The following is a 12,973-nucleotide window of genomic DNA, read 5'->3' as shown; positions in this document are numbered from 1 at the left end:
TGAATTATTAAATTTTCATATTGCCTTTCTGAAAAAGCATAAATGCTGGAACAATAATTCTCCTAGGATATTTATTCATATAGCATAATGGGTTATCCAGGCCAGCTCTCTCAAGACCACCATGGGGATTATGGTCAGGAGGACAACAGTACATTCCTAGGCAGGGTGGGGCTGGTATCTCCAGCCACAGTACCTTTTCCTGTGGAACAGTCTGCCCAACCTCCTAGATGTTCAGAGTGACACCCTTGCCTGTCCTTCCTAAAGAGTTTGTTTCCAGACATAAGCACCTCACTGGTTCTCTCTCTACATCAAACTGCTGAGTGGGGTCAGCCAGAGTTTTGGAGTGTATCGTCAGCAATATTCTGATGACACACAGCTCTTCCGTGACCCTCAGATGAAGGCTCTTGGGCCAGAATTAGCCAACCCTGGATCAAGCCATCTCATTTACCAGTCATATTGTGAAGTGTTTAAAGACAAGCAGTAAAAGCAGAAAGAAATTAGGCTCAGAAAGCACAAGCACAGCAGAGATGTCTCCGCTGCAGAGCAAGGCGATATCCTTTTCTCCTTGATCTAGTCATTTGGCATCTCTTGGTCATCTCGTGAGCAGCTCAGTTGCTATATTTCCCTTTCCAGAGAGCAACTAGAGAAAGTCATGATGGGAACCGATGTCTGCAGGGAAATCAGGACCGGCCAACCCCTGAGGCAGGCTGAAACAGCCACCTTGGGTGGCAGAATCCTACAGGGTAGTGCCCCCACGAGTGCCCCACCTGCCCCTGCTGCCACTGGGAAGAAGAAGAGTTTGGATTTGATATCCCGGTTTATCACTACCTGAAGAAGTCTCAAAGCAGCTAACATTCTCCTTTCCCTTCCTCCCCCACAACAAGCACTCTGGGAGGTGAGTGGGGCTGAGAGACTTCAAAGAAGTGTGACTGGCCCAAGGTCACCCAGCAGCTGCATGTGGAGGAGAGGAGACATGAACCCAGTTCACCAAATTACAAGTCCACCGCTCTTAACCACTACACCACACTGGCTCTGGGGTCTACTGGGGTTGTGTGGCTGCAGCTTCTTCTGTTGAGATCTGTGTGACCCCAGTAAGCGAGGCTGGGGTGAGGAGGCAGAACCTTCCTGTTTCAACTCAGGTGGCACAGTGGGGGGGGGACACCCCTGAGGAAAATTTAACTGATTTTTTTTTAGTGCAACTGCAAAAAAGATAATGCTATTCTAGGCTGCATCAACAGAAGTATAGTACTGCTCTATCCTGCCTTAAGGGACGCGGGTGGCGCTGTGGTTTAAACCACAGAGCCTAGGGCTTGCCAATCAGAAGGTCGGCAGTTCGAATCCCCACGACGGGGCGAGCTCCTGTTGCTCAGTCCCTGATCCTGCCAACCTAGCAGTTCTAAAGATTTAGATTTAGATAAATTTATTGTCATTGTCCGTATATACACAGTATACACAACAACGAAAATCAAACACCCACCCAAAGACCGGGTTCACATATACATTTGCACGTATCTCCGAACTCTCATCTATTTAGACATAATCTATAAAACATACATAATCCAGAATATAGCATGACCTATTAAAAACATAACATAACCTAAAACCTATCTCATTCCTTCCACTCCCTACTTACTAAACCTTGCAACTGGCCCTGAGATCATTATTTAGTGCAATCAGAGCTCTTGGATAGAAACTATTCAGAAGGCGTGTGGTTCGTGTTTTCATTGTCCTATATCTTCTGCCCGAAGGCAATAGTTCAAAGAAGTTGTGAGCAGGGTGGGTGGGATCTCTCAGAATATTATGTGACTTCTTCAAGATGCGAGATGTGAAGATCTCATCCAGGGTTGGTAGTCGGAGCCCAATAACGTTCTGGGCAATTTTAATTGTTCGCTGTAAAGCTTTTTTATCCGTTTCAGAGCTGCTCCCATACCACGATAATATACTATAGGTTAGGACACTCTCGATGGTACTATGATAATAGGACAGGAGTAGGTGCATGTCAAAGTGCAAGTAGATAAATAGGTACCGCTCCGGAGGGGAAGGTAAATGGCGTTTCCGTGCGCTGTTCTGGTTTGCCAGAAGTGGCTTAGTCATGCTGGCCACATGACCTGGAAGCTGTACGCCGGCTCCCTTGGCCAATAAAGTGAGATGAGCATTGCAACCCCAGAGTCGGCCACGACTGGACCTAACAGTCAGGGGTCCCTTTACCTTTATCCTGCCTTGGTCATACCACACCTGGAGTGCTGTGTCCAGTTCGGGCCCCACAATTTTAGATGGATATTGGCAAGTTGGAACATGTGTTGAGGAGGGTGACCAAGATAATAAAGGGTCTGGAAACTAAGCCTTATGAGGAATGGTTGAGGGAATTGGGTATGTTTAGCCTGGAGAAGTGGAGACCAAGAGGATATAAGGTAGCCATCTTCTAATAGATCAAGGGCTGTCACATCAAAAAGGAGCAAGCCAAACTAACAGCTCCAAGTTACAAGAAAGGAGATTCTGATGAAACATCAGGAAGAGCTTTCTGACAGCAAGAGCTGTTTGACAGTGGGTAGTGTCTCCCTTGGGAGGTGGTGGGCTCTCCTTCCTGGGAGGTGTTTAAGGAGAGGTTGGATGGCCATCTATCATGGATGCTTTAGATGAGATTCCTGCATTGCAGAGTATTGGGCTTGGTGATAATACTTCTCCTTTACATCTGCAGGTGAGGCAGTGGATGAGCTAGACTGTTGCCTTGCTTTGGTAATGGACTGGAAGAGAGCCAACAAACTGAAGCTGAATCCAAATAAGACCATGGCACTATCAGTGGGCAGTTGCCTAGACCTGAAGGAGTGGGAATGCAGCTTGGGGGGTCCTTCAGGATCCTTTGCTGTTGCTTGAGCCTCAGGTGGTCTCCGTGGCACTGATTGCCTTCCATCAGCCTCAGCTGGTGGCCTTGCTGCACCCCTATCTGGACAGGGACACCCTAACTTCTGTTGTCTGTGCTCTGGTAGCCTCTTTAGATTAAATTACTGCAACACGTTATATGTGGGACTGGCTCTGACGCTGGTTCAGAAACTTCAGCGGGTGTAGGAATCAGCAGCCAGGGTGCTCATCGGGGAAGACTGCTTCTGCTGCAACTGTATGGGCTGCCAAGTCTGGGCCCAAGAGACACTGCTGGTTTTAAACAATCTATTAAACTATTGGGGTTATTGGGTTTGCCTGTTGCTCTGTTGTGTATTTTTGCATTTTTATATGGTAAACCACCCTGCGATCCTCAGATGAAGGGCTGTATAGAAAGGTGGAGTTTATATTTGAAGACTTGAACTGGCCCTAGTAGATTTGAAATCTCTACCATATGCCTATTCCTTTTTAAGCATGAATCCTTTGCTTGTCTCTGGGGAATGCTTCCCCCAGCCCTCTTCCCCATCATCTCTCTCCTTTCTCTCTTTAAACTTTAAATTAGAAACAAAAATGGAAAGCAGGAACACAATGTCAGGAGAAGCTGTCACTTAGAAAACCAGGTTCCTCTTTTTTCAGCAAATGAGGTCAATGTGCCCTTCGGGAGACATTGTAATAAAGCTATTTCCATGCTGTTTGGGACTTTAAATTAGTAGGTGCCCCTTTCTCTCAGAAAATTAGTAGGTGCCCCTTCTCTCAGTGTTCTGATGGGAAACTGCCCCATTTAGTTTCAAGACATAACATTTGAGTGCAAAATATATTTAAATGTGAATGCTAATATTGTGGGATGGGGACAAGAACTATTGAGATTTGCCATACAGCAAGCCTTAAGAGCAGAAGTACAACAAGAAACATGGGCTCAGTTTCCCCACATAATAAAATATTAGAGAGAGGGGGGGGAGAGAGGGAGGGAGTGGTGCTGATTTGAAGCAAGCCCTGAAAGACACACTCTGTCTCTAATCTCTGACCGCAGTTTACTGTTGGTGGAAGTTGACTCTAGGTGCTCAGGGAAAAGGTGCATAAGCATGTGTCCCAGGGCTAAGACCTCAAATGGAAAAGATTCCAAGATAAAGCCTTGCGTGAGTCCTGACACAATTAAACCCTATGCAAAGGAGTGAAGCTTTCCATGGAGGAACTGAATTTGGGGAAACTTAAACTTCTTTTTCCACTGTGGAGATTGTCTAGATAATAATGGTGGTGGAGAAATGTTAGCGGGAAACCTTTTATGTTATAAATTCAACAAAGTTTCTCCATACCTTTTTCAACCACTGTTTCTCCAATCTGCTGCTGCTTGGGTGATTTTTTTTAAAAAAAGTTTTTCTAAAGCCACTCAGAAACCACATAGAGAGCATGGCAATGTCACATTGCAACCGGAGGTGGCTATGTTTTACGACAGAGCAGATCCACTGAAACTAATGAACATTTATTTATTTATTTAGTTAATTTATTGCATGTATACACTACCTTCATATTCCAAGGACCTCAAGGTGGTTTACATGCTTCTTCTCCTCCCCATTTCATCCTCACAACAGCCCTGTGAGGTGGGTTAGGATAGGAGGTAGTGACTGGCCCAAGGTCACCTACTGCACTTCATGGTTGAGTGCAGATTCAAACCCTGCTCTCCAAGATTCAAACCCTGCTCGTCCAGTACTCTAACCATCCCACCACACTGGCTCTCCTAACATGACTCGGTTAAGTCCATTAATGTCAGTGGGTCTGCTCTGAGTATACTGTCTCTCTCCCACTCTGGCCACACTGCATTGGCTATTTAGTAGGCATGACTAGTTGGGACAAAGTGGGTAAGGAGGCACATTCAGATCAATCAAATGGGGATCTTTTTTTACCCCTGTTGCATTTCCTTCAGTGAGCATCTCCATCCATATTTTATGTGCAACTGGATCAGGGTAAGGGAACTGAGTTGTTCCAACTGCTACAAAAGCAGGGGCATCTTCTCTCTTCCTCCTCACTTCCAGACCTTTGCAAACGTTTTCATATTCTGTGGCAAATTATGGTAAAGGGGGGAGCACCCCTTTCATGAAAAGAAAACACCCCTCCCCCTTTGGCTCTGCACTTATCCTGGTTCTTTGATGATGGCACTTACTTCTTTCCCAGCTGGCGGGCTACGTCACAGTGCTTGAAACCTTCAAGGTGATACAGGCGTTTGGCCAGTCTCTTGGCAGCCGCGTTGTCTGCCTTGCAGCCATTGACAAGGGTGTCTGTGCTTCCCTGGTCAAGTTGTTCTGTGCTGCCCATATCAGAGTCTGAGTCAGAAAGGGCATCTTTTATGCTGGCATCACTGCAAGGACAAAACAACAACAACACACAGCTAAATAAGCAAAAGTTTAACAGGGTAGTGAAGCTATCAGGCATCACAATACCCCCATCAATTAAACCATGTTGTTTTTACAAAGTACTATATTTTTGCCCCAAATCTACATTGATAAGTTGTTCAAATAGATATGAGAGTAGTTTTCCACAAGCGGATGCCACATTGGCAGACACTGGTTTAAATGTATTTTTTCTTACATTTCTTACATGTTATATGTTCGGATCATCAAAACAGGATTTTTCTGCCTTATCTTAAAACATGGGTCAGCAACCTTATTCAGCCATGGGCCGGTCCACCACCCCTCAGACCATGTGGTGGGCCAGACTATATTTGGGGGGGGGGTGAACGAATTCCTATGCCCCACAAATAACCCAGAGATGCATTTTAAATAAAAAGACACGTTTTACTCATGTAAAAACACGCTGATTCCTGGACCGTCCGCGGGCCGGATTGAGAAAGCGAATGGGCCGCATCCGGCCCCCAGGACTTAGGCTGCCTACCCCTGTCTTAAAATGTCTGACAAGGACCTCAGCATTCCACATATAGGATGTTTGGAATACAGGGGTCACACTTCACAATATACCAGGATGTGGGGTAAGTGAGGAGCACAGCTTCAGTCTGTACAAAACAATTCAAATGATATGTAACCATTGTTTCTGTGGTCTCTCAAGAAGCCAAAGACCATCAATTAAGACTTCCAGATTAATGAGTTGATAGGATAGTTTTATTATGAAGACAGCTGTCGAGAGTTAACATAGGTTAGGATTCATACTACTTTGGCCTCATAACAGGTTGCCTTCAGGTACAAAACATACGCACTATGAGTATGGAACACTCAAGTATATTTTTTATAAACGATCGCTTAAAATACATGGAAAGAGATGAGAAGCAACGGGCTGAGCTGTCGCTTCCCTGCAGAGCAGAAACACAACCGTCTCAACATGTTGCATTTGTCTACCTGAGCACAGATTCTAGTGTGACAATGTTCAGAAGCAGCCTTTAGACCCGAATGTTTAAGGCCCTTTTAGGCTGTTATGATTAGAAACCTGTGCTCTGATCTTGACACATTTATAGATATGTCCTCCTTTCCATACATCTTATTTATTCCATACATCTGGGATTTAACCTGGTTTCTGTCTTGGGACTGTGCACTGGCCTTATAGCACCTTTAGAATATATGGCATTTTGCAAATGAAAAAATAAAAAAATTTACCTATCCCAAAAAACTTCAGTATAACTTTACTATAAGATAAGGATGTAGCCTTTTTATGGTCGTTTACTGAAAACTAACATTTTTAATTAACATTTTAAATAGAAAATTCAGAAAAACATGAAATCCCATAACAACTTATATTTTAAAAAATATCTCTTATTGCAGTAGCAATAAAACTACACCTTTCCTTTTAAGATGTATCCAGAATTCTCTTTCCTTGTGTAATTTTGATTACATTATATAAATTCATAAGCTTATATAGAACTGTAATATTCCATATTTTATCTATTTTATATAATTTATTTTATATTCCTTTTTTTCCAGTGGAATCAAACTGTTGTTACAAATGTTTGCAGTTAACACTTTTGCTGCCATTCAGTAGCTACTATCATTTAATACTAGAATCATAGCCATCGTATGTTGGTTTTAGCCACCCATCCTTTAGCCCAAACCCCACACAATATGCAACTCCTCTGGCTTCAAAACCCATGGTGTGCCTGAACAGAATCATACGAAGACCCCCAAATGCTACAAATACCCCAAATATCAAATCATGGAAGCGCAGGGTGTAAAAATCTGATTTCTGCCACTGCAAGCCACCTGCCCTCTCAGCACTGCTACAGTTGTAATTTCTTCAACTTTAGACTATGAATTGTACGGAACATGACATGACCTGCTCTTCCCACCCCACCAGATCTGCAATATACTTCACACCCATCAAGCTTTCTCACCTCTATATAGAACTGGCCAAGGAGCTACGTGACCAAACATATATCGGCCATACCATGCCATAGTCCCTGATTCTGAAGTGGTGTCCCTATGTCACCAAGAAGAAAGCCTCTTAAAAAAATTCTTTTGTACATAGTGCATCAAGGAGTAGGGCTTAATAAAAGCAAGCCCGGCATTACCTAGGGAATAATATTGTGCTAATGGGGGGATTGGTTGGTGGGAGACTGACTATATTGGCTGGCGATGGGGAGAGAAAGCAACATTGACTTCCCTGCCGTGGGGACTTCCTTGCTTCTGGAGGGCAGAAAGAAGACAGGCCCTCTGTGGGGTGTAAAGGAAGCCCCTGGCCAAAGTGGGCTGGGGCTGATGAGGGATTTCCTCCCAATGCAAACAAGCAGCTTCAGAATAGGAGCTTCCCTGAGCACTGTAAGGTAGAAAGGGAAAGGACCCCTGGAGGGTTAAGTCCAGTCAAAGGCGATTATGGGGTGCGGCGCTCATCTCACAGTGGAGAAAACAATGACAATTGTCCTCCCTGCTTGTAGCGATCTTGGCAACTATCAGTGCCCACAGTAAACTAGATAATTATTAACTCCCTAAAAACTTGCACATCAGGTGCAAATTAAGGCATTTGATATCACATCTAGCAGAATTCCTGAAGGCAGAGAGCATTTTCTAAAGGTAAATGAACAAGAAGTGGAGTCTATAGAAAGAAACGCTGATAATATATTTCCATCATTTCTCTCTTCCCTCCTTCTCTCTCCTATAGTAAAAACTAAGACTGTAAACTCCTTTAGTTGCATGCTGCCTTTTCCTCCCGACCCTGCTTTCTTAAGCACTGAGGCAATATATAAATAATTAGGGTTGTTGACCAATTAATGCAATTTAAAGTGCAAACCTATATTCAGAAATAAGTACCATTAAGTTTAATGGGTGGGCTTTGCTCCCAGGTATGTGGGTATAGGATTGCCACTTCAGTTTATTAATAATGCAATTAATTAATTAATTATTAATAATACAATTAATAATCTGTCTTTAACCAATTAATATATTAACTAGGGTTATATTAATTAGGAATATATCTGCATGTCATCAGAATCTCAGTACAAGTGCCTTCTGAAGATACTTATGAAAATGTGATAACAATTTAATAAACAAAATCTATGCATCACTCTCTTCAATCAAATTTAGCATCCAACAATTAATAAAGCCTGCAGCTCTATAAATATCGCAACCACATCAAGAATATGAAATAAAGCTGAGTTTTCAAGTGATTCATTAGTGAATAATTGGTTAAAACAGCACAGTTAATCAACTGCAAATATCCAACTTATTGACAGCTGTTAGTATAAGAGGATCATTTTACCTGATTGAATTAATAAGCCTTGTGGCATCTTCTTCTGGTCTCTCCATGTGGTACCCATTTGGGATGTTTTTCAGAGATACCCTGCTCAGCACATTTTCGGACCGGCTGCTGGTGATGGAATGCTTCAGGGGGCTCCCAGAATCACCATCTATCGCCCCGGCCATTGCGTCTTCCTGCTTTTCTGTTCTTGTGGGCTCCAGGACTTCCTTCCCGTGAGCAAGGAGTTTCTGTTCTAAAAGTTCAGAGCTTTCCTTAGTTCTTTGCTGAATAAGAGGTGTGAGTGGAGCTTCAAAGCTAACACAGCTGTCTGTCTCATCTGTCAGTGAGAGCACATCCAAGGAATCCAGACTGCTATAGTATGTACCCTTCATGAGGTCAGATTCAACAATTTTTTCAAAGGTAGAACTGAATCCGTCCCTGATGTCTTTGAATGCAAAATCTTCCCTGTCATCATCACTGCAACTTAGCTTGCATTCTGCACCAGTGAAGCTGAAATGAAATCATACCACTCAACAATAAAGAAGTTGCACTCACTGAATGTCATTTTTTTCAGAGATAGTATAATTTGTGAATTGGCTTTCAAGAGTAGAGATGAAAATCACAGAATATAGGAAAGCTTTTGCAGTGAAACATACCTGATCCTACAATACAACTTTTGCAATAATCTAGTCAACCGCTGTAGCACAAGATGCTCTCTAAGACCATAAAATATCTAACAGCCTGGTTTTTTCTTAGACACCTCCATGACATGCTGAAGAGGCAAAATGTTTTTGCGTTAATTTTTAAAACAAGAAAAGCAGTTTGCTTCTTTAGCAGAGAAAGGGGTGGAATGAGAACTTCAAAGAATGATAAATTCTTTGATAAGTAGAAGGATGATAAATAGAACCAAGAAGACAGAATCTGGCTCCAAAATGGGAAACATTTGGGCAAGGCTGCAAGAAGCTTCTGACATACAAGACATACTGCACAACTCCTCTGATAATTAATTCCTTTGTGTCTGGATTTTGTGTCAAAGAGGTAACACAGTCACAGAATCCTGGGGCTGGCTCAGCCCATTCAGGTGAGAAATCTGAATCAGCTCACCCACCACCCAAGGAAGTTTACTTGCCTAAGAATTCCTGTTGGAGAAGGCAGAGGGAACAACCCCAGGGGATGGCTCCAAGTTGGAGTACCAGCCCTTTAAATAAAAAGCTGACACACTGGGGAAAGGAGGAACAAAAGGGGCAGAAAAGGAGGGCAACCTCTGAGCCAGTGGCAGCCTTGAAAATGTTTATTTGGTAGTGGCATTCCCAAACCCAGGTCCCAGCTTGAGGCAGCTTTCAGGAGAAACTCAAAGGCATACACACTAATCTGAGTATCAAATGCATGGACTACATTTCTGTTACCTTATCTGTTCTTCTCCATCCTCCGGATCAAACAGCTCTGCAACATCCTGCTGTAGATGCAACCCTGCATTGCTGAGTGTCTCGCTGAATAGCACCGTGTTCTTTTCCAAAGCAGCAGCACCAGTCCTCGGAGTGGTTTGAGTCTGTGTCAGAGCTTCCCCCTTGCTGTCAAAATCTCTCTGTTCTCCAGACTCAGACTCTGTGTGTAACCCATTTGTCAGCACCAGGCTGCTGATACTGTCCCTGGCACTTCCGGACTGTTCTTGCTGTCCCCTTCCCTGCTGCAGAGCCTTCTCCCTCCTTGTGTCTGCTGCTGCTCCCTGATGTTGGATTGCATTTTCCGCACAGGAACCCTGATCTGTGCCTTTGTACATTGATCTGGGTGGCTCGTCAGCATTGTTCCGGACGCTGGGTGTGATGCCAGGGGTTTCTGCTGGCTCTGTCAGCCACTTGCTCTCCTTCGAGAGGACTGTGGCTAGCTGCATGCTTGAGGTATGTGGCTCATTATATGCTGCCGGTGATTGTGAAAATGGAATATTTCCATTCATGTTCTGTTGGTTCTGGCTTGACTAGTTGATTTGAATATTGCCTACAAAGAGAAAGAGAGAGAGAGAGAGAGAACATCAGAATCTCATAATGAATTGAAAAAGGTATTTAAATATACCTTCTGGAAGAAACCAGAGGCCTTTCTCCTGGGCATAGTTGGCCAATCGGTGTTAAAGAAGGACAGAACTTTCTTTATGTATGCTACAACAGCAGCAAGAATACTTATTGCAAAGTATTGGAAGACACAAGACTTACCCGCTCTGGAAGAATGGCAGATGAAGGTGATGGACTACATGGAATTGGCGGAAATGACTGGCAGAATCCGAGACCAGGGAGAAGAGTCGGTGGAAGAAGATTGGAGGAAATTTAAAGACTATTTACAGAAATATTGCAAAATTAAGGAATGTTAGAATGATGTTGGATTGAAGTTAAGTGGTTTCTAGCTGTAATGGTTTAAAAGAATATGGAAAAACTGGATTTTTAATAGGTAAAAATTTAATGTTATAATATATTAAGATTAAACATCAGGATAATAAGGAGGGAAAGGAATTGCTGAACTAATAAATTGAACTGGAACACAAAAAAGGGAGGTATGAGGAGGTCCGGGAAACAAGTAAATGAAAGATAAGTGATGTAAAGATGGAATTATTTTTAACTGTTTTTTATTTCCTATTTTTTCTTTTTTCTTTTTCATTATGTAATATTGTGAAAACTTTAATAAATATTTATAAGAAAAAAAAGAGAGAACATCAGAATCTCAACTGATTAATCTTTAAAATTAAATGACAGTTAAATGATGATAAGGCTTATTAAAACCTGGCATCTCCAGCCAAAAGAAAACCCAAGCACCAATCACTGCATTGGCCTTTCTCTCCCTTCCTGCCCCTGATTCCATTGCTCCCCTAACTCCTAAGCCTTTAAACAAAAGCATCATACTGTGTAAAGTGCCTTGTCCATTGGTGGTCCTACATAAATAATTCAGCTGAAAGTACCACATTATGTGATGTTGGTAAAGCATGGTGAGCTAGCATGTTAAAGTGCTAGTGGATCACCCTGTATATTTGGATCACAACAGCTTTACTTCTACGACCAGAGAATTGTACTTAGTAGAATAGTTCATAATGCACTAGCATCTCTTATGTTAGTGTGTTTATTTTCGCCCTTTTGGCTGGGTTCCCCCAGCCACTCTGGACAGCTTACAGCACATATAAAAACATAGTAAAATGTCAAACATTAAAAACTTCCCAACTTCAGGTGTCTTCTAAAAGTTCTTTATCTCCTTGACATCTGATGGGAGGCTGCTCCACACCTTATGCTTTGAACTGAGCTGTGTGGGCTCTTCTTAACCATGAACTGGGAAATGCTGACAACTAGAGAGCATGCAGACTGTTACGTTCTGCTGGACTACTATCACGTGTGGCAAAATCCAAACTCTTCTTCTTCTTCTTCCCTTGCAGTTAAAAGTGGAATTCTTTATTTACAGCACCTCCTGCCCTAAAGACTCAAGGCAGATTATGGCAATTTCACTCTGGCAGCGTTTATAGTCTTGGCATATGAGAGAATATTTGTAATTTCCGTAACACCTTAAACTACAGCAAAAATGTGCAAATTTGCAGTTTTGTTCCTGCTGACAAGTTAGTTATAAATATCTTTCTCAGTGCAAGAGTAACACCTTTTGCTTCCCATGAATACTGCTGAGATGTATCACACCAGTAGGGTGATTGGAAATGTGAATTTACTGGTGTGTAATGAGGAAATTCCATTTAGATTCAAGGAGGGCTTTTACTGGCTGGAACCAAAAGAAGGAGCATACTTTTGGTATACATACTGTTTTGAGGTGTTTTGGGGGTGGGGTGAGGTGGGAGTAGGCTGTATGCCTGAGTCTTATATCCAACAAGGATCCAATTGCTGGAATAGGCATACAAGTTTCTTGCTAATGGCCCCTAAGCATGGGTCATTAAATAACAAAGGAAATGGCTCTCTGCCAGAGGACAAATGGGGGAGCCCCCCCCCAACTGTCAAAGCTAGAGTAGAGATGTGTGAACTAGAAGCAGGAAGCAGGCTGGGCAGCTGAGAGACAGAGGACTCGGCTACCCTAGAAAAGAAAAAGCGCTTTATATGAGTTACAACACTGTGACACCAGATGGCACTGTGGAGTCCCGTCGTTTGCCAATGGGATTTCCCTTTAAGAAGTTTACAACACGTTTAACAGAATCATGTTATTTTTGCTGTGTCTAGATCCAGCCAGAGTGAGGCCTGATTTCTGTTGGAATTGAACAATATTAACTACCTGTAAGAAAGAACTGGTGTGACAACCATAGAGAGAATATGGGGCACAACACAAACTGAGAAATAAGAGGTAAAGCCAAGACTTTATGTTGGGGGTTCATGAGTCCTCTGTAGTTTGCTCCAAAAGAAGCTGATCTTTTGAAGGTGCTCAGTTTGAGCTGCTACAACTTACCTGACACTTTTCT

At 42.8% G+C, this 12,973-nt stretch overlaps 1 protein-coding gene across 1 annotated transcript in view; it reads right to left on the bottom strand.

Moving 5' to 3' along the window:
- PSD2 (pleckstrin and Sec7 domain containing 2) overlaps nt 1-12,973 on the bottom strand; it is a 54,571-nt gene that overhangs the window by 28,719 nt on the left and 12,879 nt on the right. The window contains exons 2-4 of the mRNA XM_081206253.1: nt 9,954-10,542; nt 8,569-9,057; nt 5,036-5,230 (exon numbers count right to left, since the gene is read on the bottom strand). Of these exons, the coding sequence (XP_081062379.1) occupies nt 5,036-5,230; nt 8,569-9,057; nt 9,954-10,501 (1,232 nt within the window). The 5' untranslated portion in view covers nt 10,502-10,542. The remainder of the gene's footprint in view (nt 1-5,035; nt 5,231-8,568; nt 9,058-9,953; nt 10,543-12,973) is intronic.

This window comes from Podarcis bocagei (genome assembly GCF_964188305.1).
Source record: "Podarcis bocagei genome assembly, chromosome: 8".
Lineage (NCBI taxonomy): Eukaryota > Metazoa > Chordata > Lepidosauria > Squamata > Lacertidae > Podarcis > Podarcis bocagei.
Note: the sequence above shows the minus strand (reverse complement) of the source record. Positions and strands in the feature narration are given on the sequence as shown.